This window comes from Brassica napus, chromosome C2, assembly GCF_020379485.1.
Source record: "Brassica napus cultivar Da-Ae chromosome C2, Da-Ae, whole genome shotgun sequence".
Taxonomy (NCBI): Eukaryota; Viridiplantae; Streptophyta; class Magnoliopsida; order Brassicales; family Brassicaceae; genus Brassica; species Brassica napus.
Genome location: NC_063445.1, coordinates 6,577,588 through 6,603,137, shown reverse-complemented (window position 1 = coordinate 6,603,137; position 25,550 = coordinate 6,577,588). Strand labels below are relative to the sequence as shown.

The 25,550-nt window shown below is 37.0% G+C and overlaps 6 protein-coding genes across 7 annotated transcripts; 4 read left to right on the top strand and 2 right to left on the bottom strand.

Annotated features, from left to right (window-relative positions):
• Positions 1-1,059: 1,059 nt before the first annotated feature.
• On the bottom strand, positions 1,060-2,498 carry BNAC02G09980D. Its single transcript, XM_013858157.3, has 5 exons — positions 2,355-2,498; positions 2,000-2,097; positions 1,733-1,814; positions 1,561-1,646; positions 1,060-1,432 (listed from the first exon to the last, which is right to left on the bottom strand). Exons 1-5 carry the CDS (start codon positions 2,394-2,396, stop codon positions 1,231-1,233), a joined length of 510 nt encoding a protein of 169 aa, XP_013713611.1. The 5' UTR covers positions 2,397-2,498; the 3' UTR covers positions 1,060-1,230.
• A 484-nt stretch (positions 2,499-2,982) lies between these two features.
• Positions 2,983-4,070, top strand: LOC106417331 (mannose-P-dolichol utilization defect 1 protein homolog 1). The gene is made up of 2 exons (XM_048748629.1): positions 2,983-3,262; positions 3,346-4,070. Exons 1-2 carry the CDS (start codon positions 3,104-3,106, stop codon positions 3,910-3,912), a joined length of 726 nt encoding a protein of 241 aa, XP_048604586.1. The 5' UTR covers positions 2,983-3,103; the 3' UTR covers positions 3,913-4,070.
• Positions 4,071-5,803: 1,733 nt separating this feature from the next.
• LOC106417325 (suppressor of disruption of TFIIS-like) lies at positions 5,804-11,538 on the bottom strand. Of its 2 annotated transcripts, XM_048748628.1 has the most exons (8): positions 11,336-11,538; positions 11,136-11,201; positions 10,901-11,013; positions 10,629-10,754; positions 10,321-10,533; positions 10,169-10,234; positions 9,850-10,060; positions 5,804-5,936 (listed from the first exon to the last, which is right to left on the bottom strand). In XM_048748628.1, exons 1-7 carry the CDS (start codon positions 11,382-11,384, stop codon positions 9,899-9,901), a joined length of 795 nt encoding a protein of 264 aa, XP_048604585.1. In that variant the 5' UTR covers positions 11,385-11,538; the 3' UTR covers positions 5,804-5,936; positions 9,850-9,898. The 2 variants fall into 2 exon arrangements, with proteins under 2 accessions (XP_048604585.1, XP_048604584.1); XM_048748627.1 differs by lacking the exon at positions 5,804-5,936 and having other exon boundaries at positions 9,817-10,060.
• Positions 11,539-11,868: 330 nt separating this feature from the next.
• Positions 11,869-15,776, top strand: LOC125582107 (glutathione S-transferase T3-like). The gene is made up of 2 exons (XM_048748626.1): positions 11,869-12,530; positions 13,085-15,776. The coding sequence occupies exons 1-2, from the start codon at positions 12,398-12,400 to the stop codon at positions 13,783-13,785; spliced, it is 834 nt and encodes a 277-aa protein (XP_048604583.1). The 5' UTR covers positions 11,869-12,397; the 3' UTR covers positions 13,786-15,776.
• Positions 13,789-16,909, top strand: LOC106407580. Its single transcript, XM_022696387.2, has 3 exons — positions 13,789-13,875; positions 14,088-14,146; positions 16,207-16,909. The coding sequence occupies exons 1-3, from the start codon at positions 13,789-13,791 to the stop codon at positions 16,907-16,909; spliced, it is 849 nt and encodes a 282-aa protein (XP_022552108.2).
• A 1,963-nt stretch (positions 16,910-18,872) lies between these two features.
• On the top strand, positions 18,873-21,552 carry LOC106417317 (small polypeptide DEVIL 18-like). Its single transcript, XM_022695901.2, has 2 exons — positions 18,873-19,510; positions 20,919-21,552. Exon 2 carries the CDS (start codon positions 20,958-20,960, stop codon positions 21,378-21,380), a length of 423 nt encoding a protein of 140 aa, XP_022551622.1. The 5' UTR covers positions 18,873-19,510; positions 20,919-20,957; the 3' UTR covers positions 21,381-21,552.
• The last annotated feature ends 3,998 nt before the right edge of the window (positions 21,553-25,550 follow it).

Below are 25,550 nucleotides of genomic sequence, written 5' to 3'. Positions count from 1 at the left end.
CTCCTCATATGGATATATAATACGTAGCGTCGCTAGTACAGTATGTCTCTGTACCCCCGCCCTCTCAAGTAGCGTTCATGGTACAAACGTCTCTGCACCACACGCCCGCACCAGTAGCTTCGCAAGTCCAAACGTCTCTGATCCCCTGCCCGCACAATCAAAGTAGCGTCGCTAGCCCAGACATCTCTGAGCCCGCGCCCGCGCACATAGTCCCTACTAATAACTATGTATACATACATATATATATATCGCATCTCTTAACATCACACAATCCAATCAAAGGTTGAATCCTCTAGACCCCTAGTTCCAGTTTACAATGAATGAACTAACTAACAATCAAGACTCAATTCAAACAGACGGATCATGATTCGAAATCTAAACTACGATAGAGAGAATTCTACACTGGTACGAGATTTACGGAATAGACCCTCACCTTAGTCACTGGCTGGAATGATCGACGGGAGATGGTCAACTGCATCACGAGATCAACGACTTAGGCTCAGAGTCTCAGGAAATAAAGTTTCCAAAAATGGAAACTTTCCTAAAATAGAAATTTTCCTAAAATAGAAACTTCCCTAATATACTTATTTCCTAAATTAGAAACTTTCCTAAAATAGTAACTTCCCTAAAATAGATTCCTAAAACTAGAAATATGGAAGCGACAAACTTACTAGAAAAACCAACCGGAAGCTCGTTCAGAAATCCCGCCGGAAGCTCGCCTAGAAATCTCGCCGGAAGCTCATCCGGAAATCCCACCGGAAAAATTCACTAGTGACTGGTCGTCGGATAATTCAACAACAACTCGTCACATGCAAAGAAATACTTTGACTTGATGAGAATAAAGAGAAGGATTGAGTTTCTTATATAGAGGGAGGAAAATGAGGTAAGTTTTCTAAACTTCCAATATAGGACAAAATAAAAAAAGAGAATTGGGCTTTAGTTTTAATAAAACCAAAAAGGCTCCACCAAAACAAGATCAGGGTCGTTACAGAAAGCATGGAGGAAGAAACTGTTACTTTGTTTACCAATGGTATTGTAGAGTCTGTTTGATCACATGAATGATACTTGTAGTAATCTTAATTGAAAGTCAAAACCGTTTCATCATATATCTGGAGATAAACACAAGCACAAAACAACCATCAACACCATGTGAATGATGATACAGACAGCGGGCGACGAATGATCTAATAAAACATGTGAACTAATTTGAACTAGGTCGCTGAGCTTTAGCTAATTTTTGGTTTGAGGTTTTGGTGGTTTCAAACCGCTCCAGCTCTTGGGTTTCTTGAAACCATCATCGCCTTGTCTGTTGCTTGGTGATGGTTTGTCGCTGCTCCTCACGGACTTGCTTGGATGGTTTTGTTCCTCGGGCTGTTTCCTTTTCAAGTCACCACCATTTGTTTCCCGGCTTGTCTCAACCTTCTTCGGTTCACTGAAAGAGGATTACGTTTTGGCTACTTACAGTTTTAAAAATGTAAAAAGAGAAGCAAATGATAGGTGACAAATGGATCTCGCATTGAACCAACCAAAAGGATTTGCAAAAGCGAAGGGTACACAGACCTGAAAGACATTCTTCCACCGTTACTGCTAGAGCTTGTGGGAGAAGCATCTGTTTGTCCACCGCTTATCGCCTCTTCATTCAGTTTCTATGAAAGTAAGAGTTTTTTAATCATAGAAAGCCACAACATGAACCGTAAAAACTATCTCAGGCCATAGCGCCACTGACACAGACCTCGATAGAAGGGTTGAAAGACTGAAACGACATGCGTCCTAACGATGCTCCTGGCTGAGGATCCCAGTCTGTTATGACCACACTGCAATTCAAAATAAAATCACACAAACAAACACACTGACAAATAACCAAAACTATAAGAACTACTGTCATGATTCATGAGCACAGAGAAGTAATCAATCAAGATTCCAAAACAACAAGAATAAAAGGTTAGGACAAGACATACAAAACATTAATCATCAAGTAATAAGCTAAACGAACAAGTACCACTTCTTTGCAACAGTTCCAAGGGAAGGAAAGCTCTCGTTAGGCTCTTCATCAATCTTCTTCTTCTTCTCCTCTTTGAGAGCAGACCTTTGCATAAACTACAGACAAAAGAGCACCAATCATTACAAGTCGTAAGAGCTACATGATTGATTGATAACGCAATTTCTCTAGTGAAAGTTTGCAACTTTGGTCCTCAAATCAACTCTATAACTTGCGCTAAGCTCTAAAGGCTAAGTTTTTAAGCTCAAGAAAACCCGTTCCAATCAACGAGTGATTTGCTTCAAAACCGTGAAGATACAAGGCAAGCATGTGTGTATATTGATTGATAAGCTACTTGTAGGGATAAAAGACAAACCTTTAGGTTTCTCAGAGTGCTACTAATCTCTCTCTTCGCCATCGTAGCTTCCCGGTGCCGGCGACGAGGAGGAACAAAACTCGAGTGTTTTCGTGTAATTAGGTTTCATTTCTGATTTGAAGAAGCTCCGTAACCGGTTCAAACCGTACCCAATTAAAATAAAATGGATAAACCAAACCAAAATCGAATTGGTTTAGTTTTTCTTTTTGGCTATAACTAGTAGGCCTACGGTTGGGTTTATTCGGGTAGATTGGATCGGTTAGTTCGGAATTCATTTAGTTCAGATCGATCAAAATCTCACCGAAATGGACAAAAAAATTCAGTTCGATTTTCAGTTAGTTCGGTTTAAAATTTTTTTACCAAATTTTTCTGTTTTGCGGTTAGTTCAGTTACACTTTCGGTTTGAACTGAATAAAATTTGAAAAATTTCGGTTATTTGGTTATTTTTTCGGATTTTGGTTAGTTCGATTCGGTTATTTCAGTTAGTTTGGTTATCTTAGTTCGGTTCAAAATTTCGGTTACGATTGCTATTGTTTGGAAAACAAATTTTTTTAGAAAACCGAACTAACCGATTACCGAACCCGAATCAAACTGAAAACCAAATATTTTTACCAAACCAACCGAATATTGAACGGTTCGGTTCAGGAAAGTTCGGTTCGGTTAAACCGTATTAACAAACCAAAATCTAATCTACAAAACAAGTCAACGACGAAGAGCAACTAACGTCTGGTCCTTTCGTTTATCCCACGATGGAGAAAGCGATGGACTATCTTGGCATCGACCTTCTCTGCGCCTCCAATTCCCTCCGGCACGGCCACTTTCCGGCGAAAGACTGTCTCTTCCCTCTCGTCACGAAGCTGCTCAGTTACTTCCTCGTCGCAGCTTCAATGACCGTCAAGCTTCCTCAGGTTTCCAAACTCAATCTCACAACACTCTACTTCCCTAGATTCATATATTCTAAATAAAAAAGTCTGTAACTTTATGTAATTAGATAATGAAAATAGTTGACAACAAGAGCGTAAGAGGCCTTAGCGTTACAGCATTCGAGCTAGAAGTCGTGGGCTACACGATCTCGCTCGCCTACTGTCTCCACAAGAAGCTGCCCTTCTCAGCTTTCGGTGAGATTGCGTTTCTTCTGATCCAAGCTTTGATCTTGATGGGTTGTATCTACTACTTCTCCAAGCCTCTCTCTGTTTCGGCTTGGGTTAGAGTGGTTGTGTACTTTGCGTTAGCGCCGGCTTTGTTCGCTGGGAAGATTGATGCTTTGGTCTTTGAAGCTCTCTACGCTTCTAAGCATTTGATTTTTTTGTCCGCGAGGGTGCCTCAGATTTGGAAGAATTTTAGAAGTCAAAGCACTGGGCAGCTTAGTTTCTTGACTTGTTTGATGAACTTGGGTGGGTCCATGGCGAGGGTTTTCACTACCGTTCAGGTGAATGCTCCGTTTAGTATGCTTTTGGGTATTGTTCTTGCGGTTTTCACCAATGGTATTATCATGAGTCAGATTCTTTTGTATCGGGTAAAAGAAGAAAAGCAAGTGGATGCTAAAAAGATGTCTTGATTTAGTCATGTTTTTAGCTTTGTAAAAGTGATTACAGTTCCATCTCACAGTTCTGTAATCCCTGAAAATTATTCTATTCACAGTGATTAAGTAGTCTTTGTGCTATTTTTTAAGTTACTGTCAGCTGAGAAATGTGAGTGAAATGTTTGTTTAAGCAATGGTTTCTTTGCATGTATGATGTATCTAATCTCCACGGCTTTGTCGTCAACAGCTTCCCAAAGTTCAGAAAGAGCTTCACGTATGTTGTGAATATGCTCCAATGCGATATCTACGCCTTCCTCTTTGTGTAAGGTCACAACCAATCATGCTCCAATGCAATAGCTACCCACTTCTTTTTTGTGTGAGGTCACAGCCTAATTAATATAGGATCTGAGAGAGGCCGTAAATATTTTAGAACAATACTTGGGTTCACCACTCTGGCTCAACTTTTATATCCAACCAAAATGCCATATAGAATTAGTTAAAAAAGGTAACAAAATAAAAAAAAATAAAAATTTGAGAAAAAACAATACCGACGTTAACAACGTATGCAAAACCCGAAACTCAAAAAATCTAAAAGTTAAACCCAAAACTCTAAACCCTAAATCCTAAACTTAAACCCAAAAATCTAAACCCTTAACCCTAAACCCAAACTCTAAACCATAAACCCAAAACTCTAAACCATAAACCCTAAATACTAAATCCTAAACCCAAAACCCAAAACTATAAACCCTAAACCCAAAACTCTAAACCATAAACCCTAAATACTAAATTCCTAGATCCTAAACCCAAAACCATAAACCCTAAACCATCAAACTTAACTCTAAACCTTAAATACTAAACCTGAACCTTAATCAAGTGATGGGTTTAGGGTTTAGGATTTATGGTAGTATTTAGGGTTTATGGTTTAGGGTTTAGGATTTATGATAGTATTTAGGGTTTATGGTTTAGAGTTTTGGGTTTAGGGTTTACGATTTGAGTTTAGAGTTTAAGATTTAGAGTTTAGGGTTTATAATTTGGGGTTTAAAGTTTAAGTTTTTGGTTTAGGATTTAGATTTTAGATTTTTAGAGTTTCGGGTTTCGCAGACAGCATTAACATCGTGTTGTTTTTTTCAGCCATTTATTTTTTTAATTTTATTACATTTTTTAACTAGTCCTACATGGCACTTAGGTTGATTATAAGAGATGAGGTGAATTTAACCCTTCATCCTAAAGGTGAACCTAAGTTTTGTTCAATATTTTACTAATAAAAGTTATAATAATTTTTTTTCTATAATATAGTGTCATATGTTCATGTATATGTTTTTTCAAATTTTTTTGGAGACCAGTGCCGATGTTTCACTGAGATAGGTCCACATCCCGACGCTGAGCCTAATAACACAGAAAGATAAAACACACAGGTGGCTTTGAATTCTGTTTTATACTTGTAAGTCACTGCTTCTTTTACTTTCCCATACGGTGTGGACACCCACACGTTTCCCGGGTTCAATGTTACGGTTGCTGACATCGAAGAACAATTGAAAATACGACCAATGAATTTTTGAACTTATTAAGCTATTGTGATTAGGTAAAACGAACAAGAGAGAGAGACGTAGAGATTTGGTTGTGTTCTTACTCATATCTGAGTTGTAAGGATTGATGTTGGTCACTTTATAAAGCGAAATGCAAGGCGCAAGTTATATCTGAACCTGTCTTTGTTGTTGTCGCCATTTTGATTATATGACTCAGAAACTTGGTATAGATGAACATATTGTCCAAGAACACTTTATTCAAAATATACACCTTAATGTATTAAGATGGTGTAACTCATGACTTAGCAGAATGCTATAATCACTAATCAGCAGTCGGAACAACATGAGCAGAATTCTCCCAACAACATAAACTAAAAGTTAACAATTACTTTTTCTAATTAACCTAAGTGTTACGAAAACAGATAATACATGTTTTGTTGTTCAAATACATAGAGACCATATATATCAACCGTTGCAGCAACAATAAACGGTATATCTTGGATACTTTTATTTTATTATACATTAATTACTTATATAATATATGTAAGAACCTTATTTTACTGCCATAGGACAACTGATATTTGTAAATAATAATAAGAACATAAATTAAAATTATAATACTGAAATATAAAAATAAAGAAGAATTGCAGAGTCGAGATAGTTAATCTCTTTTCTTAAATCTTTAAACGCCCCGTAGTGTGACGAGTTCATGGCGCTCAAATTCCCATGATACAACTGCAACATTGTTTCTGTTTACCATCACCGAAAAACAGAATCTATCGAATCTAATTTTGTGTTGTACTCTCAGATTCAAAAACTAAGAAAAATATTCAAGCGGAGGATCTTGGTTTTGTTGTTGTTGATCGTATGAGTCTGTTTTTCTAAATGGCTTATTAGCCTTATATAGAAAAGAGATTGAGAAGCACAAGTTAGTGGCTTTTACAAAACTAAAACATACAAGTGCATTACGGAGACTTTTAATACATATATTAATCACAAAAAAGATGAGTCAAACACCATTATCACCTAGATTTTATTGTGTGATTAAAATGAAGATATTATGTTTGACCAATTTGAAAAACACTAATATACTTCAATATGGATTTGCTTTTTTGTGTAAAATCAATTTAACACAAAAGATTATCATAAGTTTGGTGTAATAATAAGTTAATGGATATAATGTCCAATTAACAAATTAAGACCGTAGTCCAAATCCATAATCTCTAAAGTGGTTATTTGCTAATTTTTATATTTAGCCAAATTTTGAAGCTTTATAAGCTTTTCAAGTAACTCACTTTAAATCTCCATTTCTCATTCAAACCATTACGATTTTGACATGTGGTTACACTATTTCATAGTGTCAAACATTCGGTTATTCCGACGAACGTCTTCTCCCAGAAACTTACCGAAATATGGTCTAAAACCATTTTTGTCAAAAACGAGTTCCAACAATCCCCCACATGAATAGAAATGACTCTAGACACTAGATGACTCGACAGACTTGACTTCCTAGACAAGACTCGACCTAAAGACTTTTGTGAGTACAAACGAGAAATTCACTGCATGATGAGTTGGTAGCAATTTTTCAGCCTTGAACCAGTCATTGTTAATAGCTATCGGATTTACTCGGCCAGGAGGTGGCCATGATGTCTTGAACCTCCCGGGCTTTGGAGTAAACCTAGACAATAGCTATAACACATCTTCATTCTCTCACAGAACTAGGTTCTCTATTGTGCTCATTTTGGTCGTGAACAGTCCTGGTTAATCATGAGTGAACTTGGAGAATATAGCATTTCCTTCATTCTCCTAGAAACGGCCTCATTTCACACTCACAAGGTGATTTGCCATTAACTTTGTTTAGAGGAGTATCATGTACTACTCCATTCATATCTCAAAGCTATGGACACAAATCATTAAAAGCTAATGCTTATCCTATATTCCTTACATGTAGCACTGTTTAATCATCATAGGAACTGGGTATATACCGAAGTCTTACAATGCTTTGGGCAAGTTTGACTTAGTTGTCTCCTTGAACCTATTTCTTGGGATCTCCAGTCAGTTAGGTTGAGTTACCGCCAAACCTCATCTTAATTTACAGGCTACTCATTCCTTTAGATGATATAACAACTTGATCTCATGACATACCTTTAATATAAGATCCTAGGTTGTCATCATAATGAACATAATCACTTGAGATTAGTCGAGATCAATTGTCTAATGATTTTTGTCATCTTTTTTTTAAGATACAATTAATCATTGTACACAAAATTCAGTGCATGACACTAGTTTTTTTTTCTTTTCTTTTAAAAAATAAAATCATATTGTGATAACAATCACAAAGTTCATTTGGCCTCTTGCCGATAACTTTATATGGTAATCAAAGTTTCCCCCACATTTCTTGAGATAACTTAAGAATATGCATATTTAATTACATTTAACATCTCTTAAGAGTTTAGAAAATTGATCTACAACTCTTTTAGATTTAAATGAATAAAAAGCAATTTCAGAAAATGTATTTCATTCTTAGAAATTCACATTTTACATACAACTATTTTCATAGTTCTCTCAAGTTAATTAATAAATCTAACTTGTATGTTTTGGATCTTTTCCAAACATTTTTTTAGCAAATATACAAGATATTATTTTTGCCATCAAAACCACACAATTATATATGATTATTCTCAACCATATTGACTTTAGAAACTACAAAACACATGTCAGTTTCAGTCATATTGGTTTTAGAATTTTCAATTTTTTTTTCATGGTCAATCCTTTTACAAATTGCATTTAAGTATTGACGAAATAGTTTTGATCAGTATCAACAAACATTTTATTTTCTATGCCAAATGATATATATGTGGCAGACCTCTCCCAAACTAAATTTGGGACGTCGACTCACTAATTCCATTTCCAAATATATACCATTCGATCTCTTAAAGATCAAGATTTTATTAATCACTTTGGTTTAGCTATATTGAAATATGGGTTTGTTCACTAGAAACCAAACCCAGATTAATATACTACTCAATACCAAACATATGACTAATAATGTTTAAACAATAACTCCACAATAACAAATCCAGGAAAACGTTTTATTCAACGTATTGTTTTTACTAATGAAATACCAATAGTTAAAACATATCTTTGACCAAAAGCAATAAACCCTTTTCCTTTGCAATTTGTAACGGTTTGATATAAGACCAACATCAATTTTTTTTCTTTTTCTTTTCAAAAAACCATATTGAAAATGATCAAAAACTGACATAATTTTTTTAAAATCATTAAATTTTGCAATTTAATATAATCAATAATTAAACACCACAACCTAAACACGTAAGTGCAGGAGAATTATTTTAAATAATTCAACTGATCCTCCAAAAAAAAATGTTAGCTCAAGAACACATGCTTTACACAATATCAAAAGCTGGTTATCCAGATTTTGTTTCGAGACTGTCGATTAACCTGTTCTTAAAAACAAGAATTTTTAAAAAATATCAGTATTGTTAGTGCAAAAGCATAAACAATATTTAAAGATTTAAGAGTGTAGGAATCTTATTTTACTACCATAGGACAACTGATATTTGTAAAGAATAATAAGAACATAAATTAAAATTACAATACCGAAATATAAAAATAAAGAAGAATTGCAGAGTCGAGATAGTTAATCTCTTCCCTAAAATCTTTAAACGCCTCATAGTGTGACGGTTTCATGGCGCTCAGATTCTCATGATACAACTGCAGCATTGTTTCTGTTTACCATCACCGAAAAACAGAATCTATCGAACCTAATTTTGTGTTGTACTCTCAGATTCAAAAACTAAGAAAAATATTCAAGCGGAAGATCTTGGTTTTGTTGTTGTTGATCATATGAGTCTGTTTTTCTAAATGGCTTATTAGCCTTATATAGAAAAGAGATTGAGAAGCACAAGTTAGTGGCTTTTACAAAACAAAAACGTACAAGTGCATTATGGAGACTTTTAATACATATATTAATCACAATAAAGATGAGTCAAACACCATTATCACCTAGATTTTATTGTGTGATTAAAATGAAGATATTATGTTTGACCAATTTGAAAAACACTAATATACTTCAATATGGATTTGTTTTTTTGTGTAAAATCAATTTAACACAAAAGATTATCATAAGTTTGGTGCAATAATAAGTTAATGGATATAATGTCCAATTAACAAATTAAGACCATTTTCCAAATCCATAATCTCTAAAGTGGTTATTTTCTAATTTTTATATTTAGCCAAATTTTGAAACTTTATAAGATTTTCAAGTAACTCACTTTAAATCTCTATTTCTCATTCAAACCACTACGATTTTGACATGTGGTTAGTGTCAAACATTCGGTTATTCCGACGAACGTCTTCTCCCAGAAACTTACCGAAATATGGTCTAAAACCATTTTGTCAAAAAACGAGTTCCAACAATATATATATATATATGTAAACTTTTTTAAGAAACTAAAAATAAACATGTTAAATAATTAAGCTTGCACATAAGTTTCAATCGAGATCCGTGTGGCATAACCAATTCTTTCAGATTTTTTGTTGATGGATTCCGACCATAACTCCGGAAATGCTTCTTTCATGTTATGAATGCTCTTTAACGCGTGATCACTTCCTTCCACTTTTTCGGATTTACCAACCTAAAAGAAATTATGGTTATACATGCACGTCTCAACGTATGTTAGAGTCTTAGAGATAATATAAATAGGTTTTAGTTGGTTTGGTTCAAGATTTTAACCCGTTCTTACCAGGACTGTATGGAGACCCAAGGCTTTTCCGGTTTGGATGTTACGTACACTGTCGTCGAAGAACAACTGTACAAGATTCATTAATAACATTAAATATAGATAGACGTTGTATTTAGTTCTAATTAATTAGTTTTTATCTTCTCGAAGCTTACGGTTGTGTGAGGATTGAGCTGTGCAATGTCAAAGGCTTTCTCGAATGCACTCTCTGCTGGTTTACAGATAACCGGGATCTCAGGAAGGTAATCTAAAGTCTCGTTGATCTTAGGGTTTAAGGTCTCGAAACTTATGATTCTCTCAAAACAATCTTCGATCCCGAGCCTCTTTAGCGCCTTGGTCACATGAACTTCATCTCCGTTCGAGAAAACCTTTACAAAAGAAAAACAGAACCCATAAGGTTACAAGTACAAATATATAAACTGAAATTAAGCAAAGAAAAAGTAATTTAGATATATATGCATACCAGTTTTCGCAAAGGTAGAGTGAGGAGGAGATTTCTTAGAACCGGGTCCGGTTTAAGGTTTTCATAAGGTAATCTTCCATGAACAAAACTGTGGTACTCATCGTTGTCGAATTCATAACCTACAGCCTGCATTAGTTATCAATTTAATTAGCCATAAATCATGTATTGTCATGTGATTAATTATTTGGTGGTGCAAGTATATATATATGATTCTAGCGATGAATCAATTTTTAGGTTTTGGTCAACATATTTTATAATGGTAAAACAATTACCTTTAGACCAGCCATTGAAGTTCCATATTTCTTATAGAGAATTTGGTTTAGTTCAACGACTCCCTCTTCATCTATTCCCTCTTCATCTATTCCAAGCTTCTCAACCATGAATTCTGCACAAGGGCACTTCCGTTATTTTATAGGAATTTTTTTTTCTTTCTTCATATGAAATATCAAGTATATTAATGAGTAATCAAAAGAAAACTTATGAAGAAAAAAACTATATTGTTTATACCTATGATGTTGTTGGCGCATGCTTGTGATAAACCAGAGCTTAAAGGATAAAGAGTATCATCCAAATCTATATATTGGAAACAAACAAAAAGACAGATCAATAAAATTCTGTTGTATAGAGTATCATCCGAATCTATATAATTGCTTCCAATTATTCTACAACGTTTTACATAGAAAAACACATTACACATCACTTCTTACCAAAGAGGAGACAGTCATATCTTGGTGTAGAGCTATTCACAAATTCCATTTTTTCAGGAAACTGCAATATCTCGTGATTTAGACTAAGTTACTTTAAACAAAAGAAGAGATAAAACAATAGATGTGTGAGAAATGATGATGAAGAAAAAAAGATATTTGATGAAGAGAAGAAGAGAATGCAGATATGATTATATAAGAAACAGCTAAACGGCGTGTGAATATAAACTCACTATTACAGCTTTTTAATAACACAGTCATACAGACGACAGCTACTTTAGAACAGCATTAACCGGGGTTCTAATGAGGGGTTATTAATGTTTTTGGGTTTTAAAAAAAAGAAGGAAAATAGGTAATTAAGCAAATAACGTCGCTTAAATTGGGGACAGAGGAAACGTCTCTAATTGCACACGTGTTGGTGTTTGGAGGCGCCGGTTCCTCTTTGTCGACGACCCCATCTCTCTCTCTCTCTCTCTCTCTCTCTCTCTCTCTCTCTCTCTCTCTCTCTCTCTCTCGCTATCCTCGTTTCCTCCGCGTCGCTCTCTATCCATCTTTCTTGTGATCTCTCTTGCGATCTCTCTGATCTCTCCTCGTTCGAATAAGAAGATGATCTCTTCTCGACGGGATGAGTCGGCGCCTCTCTCGACTATTCCTTCTCTCTTTCGCTCTCCTCGTTGCATGCGCGTCTATCTCTCAATCCTCGACGCCTCCGTCGTTGCATGTGGCTCTCCTCGACGGAATCAGTCGGCGCCCCTCTCGACGACTACTCGTCTCTGTGGCTCTCCTCGACGCCTCCGCGTCTCGTTCTCGATCGTCGACGGCTCCGCCGTCCTTCTCTAGCTGTCGACGCCTCCGCGTCTCGCTCTCGATCGTCGACGGCTCCGCCATCCTTCTCTAGCTGTCGACGCCTCCGCGTCTCGCTCTCGATCGTCAAACCGAAAGGTAAATCGAAATCAAACCTGAATCGGTCTTAGTTATTTTGATTTGGTTGTTGTGTTGGCCTCTACATTCTGTCACTTATGTCTGAATCATACTTTGTTATGTATTGTTTATGTCTCCTGATTTATGTATGGATCACCACTGATACATTTTCATTTGTCAAATACGAGTACTACACTACGGATCAAGCGACATGTTAGTTCGGAAAAGACGAGGATCAAACGAAAATTCGGCGGCGTCAAAGACTACAGTGAATCAGGTAAATCATTTTTCTCCGATAGATGTTTTAGGAGCTGTGGTATGAAAGGAATTGATAGTGAATTCACTGTGCATCTGGTTGTGTTAATTGACTATGAATCTGGTTGTGGTTATCGTTTTTGAAATGGTTAGATAGAGTTAATGCGATTGGTGTAATGGTGATGAATGCGCTTGATGTAATGATTAGATAGATTTAATGCTATTGGTGATGGTGATGAATGCGCTTGGTTACGATTAGATAGAATTGATGTAATGGTTAGATAGAGTTAATGCGCTTGTTAGCTAAATGTCAACTCTAATTGGTTGGTTGTGATGAATGGTCGGTACTTTATGGTGATGAAATGCTCATTTGCTTTTCCTCTTCTGTCACCTCTTCTCTTGCATCTATTAAAGACATATATTTCTTCTCTAGCTTTTCATCTTTCAAACGTTTCATTCTTCTTCTCGCCTTTTCTTCTTTCAAAAACCTCGGTATGGATTCTAATCCATATAATACACATCCATCAGATTTTGTTGACCTTCTCAATAGTCAACAAGAGATTGTGTTTGGTTCAGGGGAAGATAGTGTCCATGTTTCTTCATCACAGGTTCCTTTTTATGGAACTCCGCGAAGTGAAGATCCTCATCTCGGTGAGACCTCTGCAGAGCGTAAAGAAAGAAGAACATGGATGCCTATAGACGATCAAGTGCTCATATCTGCTTGGTTAAACACTAGTAAGGATCCCGTTGTAGGGAATGAGCAGCGATCCAGAGCTTTTTGGCAAAGAATTGCCGTGTACTTCGCAGCATCACCAAAGATTGGAGCCAGTGAAAGGACGGAGTCCAGTCACTGCAAGCAGCGTTGGCACAAGATCAATGATCAAGTTGGGAAGTTCTGTGGCGCGTTTGAAGCTGCAAGCAGAGAGAGAACCAGTGGGCAAAACGATAATGACGTTCTGAAGCAAGCGCATGAAATCTTCTTCAACAACCACAAGAAGAAATTCACTCTCGAACATGCGTGGAAGGAGCTTCGGAACTATCAGAAATGGTGTGACCTGTCAAGTTCTAAAACGGAGAGCGTTGGTAAAAGGAGGAAGCTCGACGACAGCGCACAATCATCAACCTCTCACGCCTCTGAATCCATGACTGATCGTCCCCCGAGTGTTAAGTCAGCTAAGGCCAATGGTAAGAAGAGAAAGGCAGAGGAAAGGCTGTCTGAGTATGCGGGTATGTGGAGCATCAAGAAGGAGGATATGGCTATCAAGGAAAGGCTGTAGAAGATGAAGCTCCTTGATAGGCTACTTGCAAAAGTTGAGCCGTTTGATGAGTATGAAGAAACCTTGAAAAAGAAACTCATCAATGAGTTGGTCTCTAATTAGGTGAAGATAATGTTGTAATTTAGTTCAAGTCTAATTAGGCTAAGTCTAATTAGTCTAAGTCTAAGTTGTTTGAGCACTCTGTTGATTGATTATATAAATGCTTATGTTCTTGCCTTGGTTATTGGTTCTCTCTCGGAGTCTTCTTTATGGCTTATATAAATGGTTTTAATAAGATTAATGTTCTTGTCTTGCTTTTACAGGTTCCATTGTCACGGGAAGTGAAAGAGTCTAGCATTGTCACGGGAAGTGAAGGAGTGGAGTCAGTCGCATGTCAAAATTCTTGTAGTCTTCTGATCTGTGTTGTAGTCACGGGAGTGTGTTGTACTCACGTCAGTGTCTTGTAGTAGGGACTCTCTTGTAGTAGGGTTTGTCTGTTGTAGTCACGGGAGTGCATGGTAACGTTTGCTTCTTGTATTGTAGTAGTCACAAAATTTTATAAGTCTTGTATTGTAGTAGTCACAAGTCTGTATGTCACTAAATTTTATAACTCACCATCTCTATATAATTGTCATCACTTTCTCTTTGTTCTCTCATCATCTCTTCTTCTCTTCTCTAGTTTTCTTCTTCACTTCTCAAGCTCCCGTAAACAATATTGACCACTCTCTCTTGTGATCCTATATAATTGTGATCACAAGTCTTTCTCATAACTACTCTCATCTTCTCTCCTTCTCTTTATTTTTATCACCTTTTTTTAACACAAAATTTCTACATAAAATATTACGTTTCAAGCAAGTCAATGGCATCAAGTTCTCATAACCCTTTTGAAGGATCAGATGATGATAATTCTGATGATTATTTTGATCAAACTTTCGATCAAAATTTTGATCATACTTTTGAAAATTTTACCATTGATTATGTTAATCAAGAAGAAGAAAGAAAAAAAAAAGGAAAAAACGCGTCTATATCGAAAGAAATCGTGAAGAAGGCGATTTACGGTTATGGAAAGATTATTTCAGTGACACTCCGACATATCCTCAACGTCTATTCCGACGCCGTTTTAGAATGAACAAGCCATTGTTCATGCACATTGTTGATCGACTTTCCAACGAAGTTCACTTCTTTCGCCAAAAGAAAGATAGTCTTGGAAGGCTTAGTCTCTCACCACTCCAAAAGTGTTCAGCAGCCATTCGTATCTTGGCATACGGTAGTGCGGCTGATACGGTCGACGAATACCTCCGGCTCGGTGAAACTACAGCTCGGTCATGTTTGGAGAATTTTGTGGAAGGAATAATTAATTTGTTCGGCGATGAGTACCTAAGAAGACCAACACCGGCTGATCTTCAACGTTTACTTGATATTGGAGAGCATCGTGGATTTCCCGGGATGATAGGAACCATCGATTGTATGCATCGGGAGTGGAAGAATTGTCCCACCGTTTGGAAAGGACAATATTCTCGTGGTTCGGGTAAACCAACAATCGTTTTAGAGGCGGTTGCTTCGTATGATCTCTGGATATGACATGAGTTTTTTGGACCTCCAGGTACTTTAAATGATATCAATGTTCTTGATCGCTCACCTGTTTTTGATGACATAATAAATGGTCAAGCTCCGCAAGTCACTTACTATGTCAATGGAAGAGAGTATAATTTGGCTTACTATCTCACCGATGGTATTTATCCGAAATGGACAACTTTTATCCAATCCATTCCGATGCCACAAGGACCGAAAGCGGTTTTATTTGCTCAACGTCAAGAAGCTGTCCGCAAAGATGTCGAGTGCACTTTTGGAGTCTTGCAAGCTCGCTTCGCCATAGTTAAAAATCCAGCACTTTTTTGGGATAAAATCAAAATTGAGAAGATTATGAGAGCTTGTATCATACTCCACAATATGATAGTAGAAGACGAACGAGATGGCTATACTCAATTTGATGTTTCAGAGTTCCAACAAGGAGAAGGCACCGAAAGTTCACATGTCGATCTCACGTATTCTACAGATATCCCTACAAATATCGCCAATATGATGGGTGTTCGAACTAGAATTCGGGATAGACAAATGCATCAACAACTGAAAGCGGATTTGGTTGAACACATATGGCGTAAATTTGGACATGATGAAGACAACATCTGAGCTTGAATTTCTTTTTATATATCCTCGTTTAGTTTAGTAATCTTTGTTTGTATGTTTTTTTAAGTTCTATGTTTAAAATGTAATCTTTTATAATGTTTTAATTAATAAAAAAAAATCATTTTTATAAATTTTTTAATTTTTTTTAAAATAAGAACCCCTAAATAAGAGACTCCACCAATTACCAGCAGCAGGATTCTCAAAATCCTCGGTGTTTCTTAATGTTTACCATTTGATTTTTGTCAATGGTCGAAGATCCCACCACAAGCAAAACAGAGTTTTCCCTTGGGTTATGTGGCAAGTGTGGAAGGTGATAAACATTCTCCACTTCGAAAAGACTCAAACAAGCTCGGAGATGACATCATCCAAAACCGTAGAAGATGCGGGTGCGTGGTTTGATGCGAATTTCTGTGAACAAAGTGGTATGGAAGATGTTGGGGAGGGATGTAATAACTCCATTTCATGGTGTCCTCCTCCGGTTAGCGTTGTTAAGTGTAATGTTGGAGTTAGCTGGTCCGGTTCTAAACTTTTATGTGGTGCCTCGTGGATCATTCGGAACCATGATTGTAAGGCGCTGCTACACAGTCGTCGAGCTTTTAAGAATGTCAGGTCTAAATTGGAAGCTGAGCTTAAAAGTTTTTGTTGGGTGGTGGAAAGTTTGGCTTCGCTGCATTATACGAATGTCATCATTGAATCCAACTGTCCTCACGTCCGGGAGGCTCTCATAGATCCTACCAGGTTTCCGTGGTTTAGGGAGCTGACTGATAATTTTGGGCAAACTTTGCCTTCCTTGTTTCCTTGTTCGGTGGAACATGTCATGGATTTAAGGAACAGAGTAGCTGAGGAAATTGCAATTAGTGTCACTCGAGATCTTCGATATCAATCCTATGTTGCATTGGGCGGTCCCCGTTGGCTGATGAACGTTCTGGAAGTGGAAGCTCAGAGAGCTGGTTCTTGAGTCTGCGTAGTTTAAAGCAATGTGTTTTGCGACTTGGGTTTGGGAGTGCTGCTTACTCCTCATTGATACCCTTATAGTCTCTGCTTTGTCTTTTTCATGTCAGTTTTATTTTTATGCGCCTTTCTCTTCCTTTCTTGGTTAGAATTCAGGGTGTTTCATGTATTCTTCTTGTTCCAAAACATTAAAACCAGTGTTATAAAAAAAAAATAAGAGACTCCCATTGGAGGTCCAAAATTTTAAACGTTTTTTAAAGAGTTTCTTATTTGATTTTAATTAGTTAAATAATAATTAAGAGACCCATGCTCTTGTATTCTTTGTTTAATCGAGTGCATTATTGTAGTCATAAACTTAATATTATAAAAATGCTTATCGTGGTTCTCGTTGATGTGCAATTCAAAAACTAATGAGTTAGGCCAGTTTTCAAAAATAAAAAACTAATGAGTTATCATAAATTACTCCAACATGCATCCCACGTCAATAAGAAAATATAATAGTTTTTGATGTCAAGAAAAAAGAAGAAAAAGTCCCCACGTCAATAATGACACATCGTTCTCTTTATCGTGTCACGTTTTTCATATGATTCAAAAGATAAAAAAAAAAAAAAAAGAATTGTGATTAAAGACATTTGATGTTGATTCCTTTTATGTATTTTTCTTCGTTCAATAATGGACATGTAAAAAGAAAAAGTGACATATTTTTCACGTATGAGAATAACAGTGATCTACCATCCACCTGCTCCATGTGCGAGCGGTCGGTTTCTACGAAAAGGACCCGACATGCATTAAGTCAACACAATGAGCCAATTAAATATTAGAACCTTCCTCGAGTTTATAGTTGTGCCCCCACATCACATTACTTGTCAAAGCCCAATGTTTGGGCCATATTCGCATAGCTTATAGGCCCATTTTTAATCAGCGAGCACAGAGCTTTGAAGCGACTAAGAGCTCGTATAGGTTGTCACTTGCCAGGTTGAGATATGATCCGTTCTCAGACAGAAAAGGTTCATGTGTTCTTCTTCTTCGTCAGTGTAAGCGTTAGAAAACGTCTCTACGGAGATTACTTCGCTCGCATTCATGATCCCAAATGGGATGTCAACACGCCTTTATAGTCTCGGGTTTTGTTTGGTGTTGGGGTTGTTGCTGGACATTGGGGTAGTGTAGGGATATGGGTTTTGATTGTGGTTACAATGCTTTATTCATTACGTCTCAACGCTGTATCTCGCTAGATATTCTGAAAAGGTGGTTGTTCCAACAGCTGTTGTGCTTCTTTGCGACATACTACACCGCGCTGCGTGCGCCTTTTTGAGCCCGTTGTTTCTTGTAGCGGTTTGCTTAGTTTACTACAACAAGAAGGCAAAGCTACAGGAAGAATTGATTATGGAGAGTTTCGGACAAAGCTATTTGGATTATGTTGATAAGGTTAGGCACAAGTTCATTCCTTTTGTTTACTAATGCGTTAGAGGAACATGTGTTGTGTGACTTGTGTCTAATTATCTGGTATCTATCAGTCAAAAGATGTATGAATGAATATAATTAAGTTCTATTTTTTTTTTCATTTTGATTGGAATGTTAGGCTTATGAAAAGGATATGCTTTTAATGCTATTCGTGGCTTCCCTTAATCTCCAGTTCAGGTTATTTCTCAATGATTATTTTAGTTTAGAGTTCAGCACGAATCTGACTTAAAGTGTATGAACACCTCCAGTTAAAAATCTAAAGCTGTTTGCTTTCTGAGTGTTGTCTCCTTTACACGTAAGGAACCGCAAACGGAACAATCTTAATCATGATTAGTTTAATAAAGTGAGTAAGTGACCATTGCTAATCTAAAATTTTTCCTAATCCCACTTGTTCCACACTAATCAATCATATGATTAGTTTAATTAATTTTTTCCATCCTGATAAACCTTTTAATTTGTCTCCCTTTGCATTTGCAACCCATTAGCCATCTCCACCTGGAAATGTTTCTTTAATGACTTCTTCATATTACTTTGGAGATAAAAAAGTTTTGAGGTTTGTGTATAAAGACACTCGAGATTTTCAGATATTTCACATGAAAAAAACTCATTAGCACTAGCCTCTGCTCCTCACATTTGTGCAGTGAAGTGGGCTTGTGTTTGTTGATGTGATTTCTCTCTCTCTCTCTCTTCCTTTCAAAAGTTAATCATCAGATAGGTTTCCTCCTCATGCTAGTTCTGTCCCTTTCCAAGTGATTTTACATCAACCAACTAGCTTTCTTCATTGCAGTGTATATATTCATGCACCTCTCTCTCTGAATATTCTTATCCCCAAAATCATCTTGCTGATTGATTTGTCTTCTGAATCCTCTTGCTTCCCTTTAGAGCTTAAACCGATTAGGGTCTTTCGTCTGTGGTTGTCTGGTTGATTTGTTTGGGTTGTTAACAGCCGGTAGTTGCAGATGCAGCATCATTAAGATTCACAAGTGAAGTGGTTTCCTTTGTTTTCGCCTCTCCATCCGAAAACAAAGGGTTCTTCTCGAATGGGAATCTTGATGATGCTGCATCAGCATATACATGGCTACTCGTTCTCTAATGAAGAAAGTAAAGATGTCTTGGCGAAAATGTTACAACGGCTAAAAAATACAAGGTAAAGTCTCTCTCTCTCTCTTTGTTTATGAGTCTTGACAATTTCTTGATCACGTCCATGTTGTGACATATCCATAAGTTTATGATGTTTCTTTCTTGATTTTGTTGTTTGGCAAAACCATTCACATGTAGAGCTTTCAACGGATCCCACACATGCTTAAAAAACTATACAAAATCGTGACAATTATATCTAAAAGTAGACCTTGATAAGATTCTAAAATGAATGTGAATAGTGAGAACTCTGAAGTGCGAAGTCTCTTCTGATTATGGTTTGTGGGAACTCACATGGTCACATGTGTAAATGGTCCATTATTGTTCTTTTGTCAATTCCTTGCCTATGGTCCCAAGGCATATCGTCTATTTATATATTTCTTTGACCCGATATTGAAAAATATAACATTTTTCCACATGGATCATATGAATCTCGAGGCACATTTTCCTTCTTAGAACAAGTTTTACTTAGGGGAGAAATTAACAGAATGAAAATAGTTACATTTTGAAAGTTTCATTGTGAAAAGGTATCATATGAATAAATGCATATTGAATTTTCAAAGCCTACATAAGTTGGTGGGTTTAGTTGTGAAAAGGTAAATTTCAATTTCACTTGCTGTTTGTTTTACATATCTAAAAGATATTTGTTGATGAATTTTCTTTGGCTAAATCGTACATTATGGTCCCCAACTCCTAAAAAATTCATTTAACCTGCCTTCTGATTAAGTAATTAACGACAACAAAAAGTAAGTAATGACGTCAACAAATACTTAAATAAGATTCTGTGATTGGCACTTTTATATGAAGATCGTGCAGGTTAAACCATAATCTAGATTTATGCCATGGTAACTGTGAAGAAAAAACGTATAATATGTTTGAATGATTGAATCTATATCAAAACTCCACATATCCTGTATTGGTTTATCCATCATTTATAGACGCTTGGTAACAAACAACACTACATGTAGTCTACTGATTTTGTACTGCTGGTATCATTCATCACTATGTCACCAGCTTAGCTTATCACGAACTAGGGAGTCTTTTAATTAGGAGTTGCTTAAAATTTCGAAACAACTCATATATATAAGTTGGAATTTAGTTGCTTACCAAGTTAGCTATAAAATGAAGGAAATTGATTTTACTAAAACTATAACAATTATTAAAAAGTGAAACTCTTTGTTTTGGTCAAAACGAATCTCTAAATTAACTTTTGTTTTAGATATATACATTTATATAATTAAATATGTGAATGTACACATATCTCTATATTGCTCTATACTATTATAAGATGTGGTTTAAAAGCTTTGACCTATTTCATTCCAAGTTCTCTACATTTCTTAGCTCTGTCTATAATTCAAACATAAAACAAAGAAACACACGCACACACACATTCTATATTGATGTACATCTATATACAGAGTTGGATCAAAAGTACCGAGAACACCCACTCTTGATTCATGGATGATATAAAGTTGTGCAGAGTTTCCAAGAAAGATTCCATCTTCGAGACGACTCATTTTTCTTCAAAATCCGACGTTTTCAGACGAAGCTTCTCAACAAAACCTTCTTCTTCTTCAAAACCCATATTGCCAAGAAGTTTCTCGACAAAACCTACTTCGTATTCTTCTTCGGAACCAATCTTTAGACGGAGTTTCTCTGCAAAACCCACTCCTTCGAAACCTGCGTTTCTATCTAGAAGCGGTTCCACGAAAGGTCAAGCTGACACATCGTCTACCAAGTGTTCCATCTCTCGGAGCTTGTCTCAAAAAGGCGCTTCCGTGACCCGAAAGTGTTGTAATGTGGCGAAGGAGCACAAGTCCCGGTTCTACATCTTGAAACGCTGCGTTTTCATGCTCGTATGTTGGCACAAACACGCCTAAAGTTCCTTATAGAGATGTGACGAAAGGTGAACCAAAAAAAAAAGATGTGACGAAAGAAGATTAGGTTAGTTAATTACAAAGAATTCACTCGTTTTATATTTTCGTTTTTCACCCATCCATTATTATACCTTAATATAAAGTATTGTTCTATTTACTCAGTCCGTGTTAAGTATTGTATTTGGTTTACTTTACAGTTTTACTTCTACAAAAAGTATTGTTTTGTATCTTCAAAAATAAAAGAAAAACATCAAATTATACACTGTTGTACTTCACAAACCAAAAATGGTATACAGCTATCTTTCATTTCTTTCAATATGTACAAAAAGATCTAAGACTGCACTAATTTGAAACGGCATAAGATTGTATTGATATTGCATCGACTGCATGATCTGATGTAATACAATGATTATTATCAAGCTATACTTTTTTGGGGTGTAAAATTAAGCTCAAGCTATACTTTCACAGGAGTATTTTGTAATGATTTTCTTTTAATTATTGTGTGCTTGTATTGAAGTGAGAGAGATTCCCTCTGAAACCTTGGGAATTTAAAAGACATAAACAAAACTGTACCGGTGTTTCAGCTCCACTGTTCGCATTTATATATGTCGGTCCATCTTACAGATAAATCAAATAAAACGACTAAAATACCATCCCCTAGATATAACTGTTAGCAAACTTAAAAAAAACTGCTAGCAAATTAACCCGCGTTGTTTTTATCTCTTTTGGTTGAATCGCATTGTTGGGCTTGAGTCACTTGGCATTTGCCGAACAATTATGTGATGGACCTGACCTTAAAGAAAACATCGTATGGGATAATTAACCGAGCTAGGTTTAATGATGGGTGGTACAATCAGTTTTTTTCTTTTGCTAAGAATGTAAGTATCAATAATGAAAATGAACGTTTGATACAAGGTATTAGTTTGGATCCCATTTTGCATTGACAGCTCGATGGTTTCTAAGTGCCCAAAAAAGCTAAAAAACACTTAGAGAACTTAAAGAAGGTGTTGAGATTCGATCTCCTATTAATTCGATTCGACCTAACTGAAGCTCAATCAAAGAAAGTAAACACAAAGAAGCAAACAAGATTTGGTGACCCGGAGTTCACCGCACTCTTCCGATGTGGAAGGGCCGATATATCTCTCCGGAGCTGGACGGTACCAGCAACTGCACTAGTAAAGAGATCTTAGCTCAATCGAGCTCAGAGATACAAAAATGGCGACACTTCTCCCTCTCGCCTTTTTTCTCTCTCTCTCTTTATCTTATCTCTAATGCCGTTATAATCTTTTCGGCTTACTTTCATTAAGAGATCAATACGACTATATACTAAGTCGTAATCTAGTGCAGTTCCACGTGCTCGTTGATTTATCATTAACCAGCCTTTACTAAGAGTCTTCAATATCAACGTCTTGGTTAAACCGGAGCCTTTAACCTGATCAGGAACACCATATTTCAACACTCCACCTTGTTCCTTATCAGCTCCACCTTCAACAAACTTCAACTTGTGCTAATACAACAACTCTCCACCTCCAAGCAAACCCGCTTAGCTTCACTAACTCTTATGTACACCAACCTGAGAAACCCCTTCTCAGCTCTTATAACTTAAGTGTATCACTGAATCACGCTTCAGTAACCCTCAGCAAGTCCAATGCTCCTTTGAACTTGCCAACAGGTAAAACCTTCGTAAAAATATCCGCTGGATTGTACTCTGTTGCAATCTTCACCACTTGTACCCATCCATCATCAATCAAATCCCGAACGAAGTGATACTTGGTCTGAACATGCTTTGTTCGCTCATGACAAACTGCATTCTTGGCCAACGCAATAGCGCTGAGAATCACAGTTAATCTTCACTACTTCTTGACTGAACCCAAACTCATTCATGAACCCTTTTAACCAAACTGCCTCTCTTGATGCCTCTGACAACGCTATATATTCGGACTCTGTAGACGAAAAAGCAACAACATTTTGAAGACTTGACCTCCAGCTAACTGGATTTCCTCCAACCGTGAAGACCATTCATGTCGTCGACCTCCTCTTATATGCATCACCAGCATAATCCGCATCGCAATACCCACGAACAATGAATTCACCCTCATCTCTAAACACTAGACGTGTCTTGAACGATCCCTTCAAATACCTAAGCAACCACTTCACGGCTTGCCAGTGCATCTTGATTGGCTTACTCATGTATCTGCAGACGAGCCCAACAGCAAACACCATATCAGGTCGAGTGCAGATCATAGAATACATAAGACTTCCTACATCACTGTGATAAGGAACTTTCTTCATAGCTTCTGCTTGATCCCTTAACTCTATATATGTAGCTGCTCTCAACTTGAAATGAGTACCCATAGGAGTACCAACTGATTTAGCTAACTCCATTCCAAAATTACCCAGCACCTTTAATATGTAACCCTCTTGAGACACAGTTAACACACCTTTTTCACGATCCCGATGAATTTCCATCCCCAAAATCTTCTTGGCTTCACCGAGATCCTTCATCTCGAACTCTGAGTTTAACAGCACCTTCAGCTCCTTTATATGTTGATGATTCCTCGATTCTATAAGAATATCATCAACATATAACAGCAAATACACAACATCTCCTCCTTTAAGATCCTTGAAGTAGACGCAGCTATCAAACTCACTTCTAGTATAGCCACTCTTCAGCATAAACTGATCAAACCGTTGATTCCATTGACGCGGAGACCGCTTCAACCCGTACAAAGACCGCTTCAACAAACATACCTTCTTTGTATGATCCTTATCTTCATATCCTTCTGGTTGCTCCATGTAGATGGTTTCATCTAGATAGCCATGGAGAAACGCTGTCTTAACGTCCATCTGTTGCAGCTCCATATCAAAATGAACCACTGCAGACAAGATGATTCGTATTGAGACCATCTTTACTACTGGAGAAAATATTTCTTGGTAGTCAACACCCTCCTTCTGAGAATATCCTTTCGCGACTAATATTGCCTTGAACCTTGGACCTTCCTCTTTTGTTATCCCCTCCTTCTTCTTGTATATCCACTTGCATCCAATAGGTTTCTGCTTCTCATCTCGATCAACCAGATCCCACGTTCCACTCTTCTTCAGAGATGTCATCTCTTCATCTGATGCTTCTGTCCATTTATCACTATCTGGACCCTCAATTGCTTCCCTGAAACTTCTTGGCTCTGCACGATCAGCTGCCTCTGTTATCAGATAAGCGTAGCCTGCTATATCATCATCTCCTGGATAGACATGATAATCTAGAAGCTTCAATGGCGGCTTAAGAACCCTCCTTGTCCTGTCTCTAGCAATCTGATAATCACCCTGAGCTGTTGTCTCTGTAGTTTCCTCTGATCTTTCCTTAGATTGTGTCTCTATAGGAGACACATGTGCATCGTCCCTCGTATCTCCACCTTGAGCTTCCTGATGACCCTCGACATCTGATCCTACAAAATCAAAACTTAAAGTTTTATCAGTAGAATTTGTTGTGTTAGAAATCATACATGAGCGATCCTTGTCTTTGTTATCTTTGTACATCTGATCTTCTCTAAAGACAACATTGCGACTGATCACACACTTCTATTCATCTAGCAACCAGATTCTGAATCCTTTTACTCCTTCTGGATATTCGGTGAAAACGCCTTTCTTAGCTCTTGGACTTAGCTTTCCATCATCTGTAAGCATATAAGCAATACAACCAAACCTTCTGAGTCCTGACAAATCTGGTGCTTCTGTTGTCCACCTCTGCTCTGGGGTCTCAAAATCTATGACAGACGACGGAGTCCTATTTAACAAATACACCGCTGTTGACACAGCTTCAGCCCAAAACTTAGACTCTAGACCACTCTCACTCAGCATACTGCGAACCTTATTCAATATTGATCTGTTAAGTCTCTCTACTACCCCATTCTGTTGGGGTGTGTATGAGCATGTGCGATGCCTGACAATGCCTTCATCTTTGCAGAACTGATCAAACCTCTGATTACAAAACTCTAATTTGTTGTCTGTCCGCAGCTTCTTTACCTTCCTTTCAACTTGAACTTCTACCATTTTCTTCCACTCAACAAATCTCTGAAACGCTTCATCCTTAGTCCTCAAGAAGTATACCCACACTTTCCTTGACCAATCATCTGTGAAAGAAAGAAAATAGTGACACCTTCCTAGACTTGGAGGAAC

Coding starts and splice junctions, on each gene's coding strand:
- BNAC02G09980D (XM_013858157.3), bottom strand. CDS start 2,396: ATGGCGAAGAGAGAGATTAGTAGCACTCTGAGAAACCTAAAG. Junction 2,098..2,354: donor GCACTCTGAGAAACCTAAAG/GTTTGTCTTTTA, acceptor TTTTGTCTGTAG/TTTATGCAAAGGTCTGCTCT. Junction 1,433..1,560: donor GGTGGAAGAATGTCTTTCAG/GTCTGTGTACCC, acceptor ATCCTCTTTCAG/TGAACCGAAGAAGGTTGAGA.
- LOC106417331 (XM_048748629.1), top strand. CDS start 3,104: ATGGAGAAAGCGATGGACTATCTTGGCATCGACCTTCTCTGCGCCTCC. Junction 3,263..3,345: donor TGACCGTCAAGCTTCCTCAG/GTTTCCAAACTC, acceptor TTATGTAATTAG/ATAATGAAAATAGTTGACAA.
- LOC106417325 (XM_048748628.1), bottom strand. CDS start 11,384: ATGGAATTTGTGAATAGCTCTACACCAAGATATGACTGTCTCCTCTTT. Junction 11,202..11,335: donor ATATGACTGTCTCCTCTTTG/GTAAGAAGTGAT, acceptor TCCAATATATAG/ATTTGGATGATACTCTTTAT. Junction 10,534..10,628: donor CTCTACCTTTGCGAAAACTG/GTATGCATATAT, acceptor TCTTTTGTAAAG/GTTTTCTCGAACGGAGATGA.
- LOC125582107 (XM_048748626.1), top strand. CDS start 12,398: ATGTATGGATCACCACTGATACATTTTCATTTGTCAAATACGAGTACT. Junction 12,531..13,084: donor CAAAGACTACAGTGAATCAG/GTAAATCATTTT, acceptor TGTTTGGTTCAG/GGGAAGATAGTGTCCATGTT.
- LOC106407580 (XM_022696387.2), top strand. CDS start 13,789: ATGAAGCTCCTTGATAGGCTACTTGCAAAAGTTGAGCCGTTTGATGAG. Junction 13,876..14,087: donor AGAAACTCATCAATGAGTTG/GTCTCTAATTAG, acceptor TTGCTTTTACAG/GTTCCATTGTCACGGGAAGT. Junction 14,147..16,206: donor ACGGGAAGTGAAGGAGTGGA/GTCAGTCGCATG, acceptor CAATGGTCGAAG/ATCCCACCACAAGCAAAACA.
- LOC106417317 (XM_022695901.2), top strand. CDS start 20,958: ATGGATGATATAAAGTTGTGCAGAGTTTCCAAGAAAGATTCCATCTTC.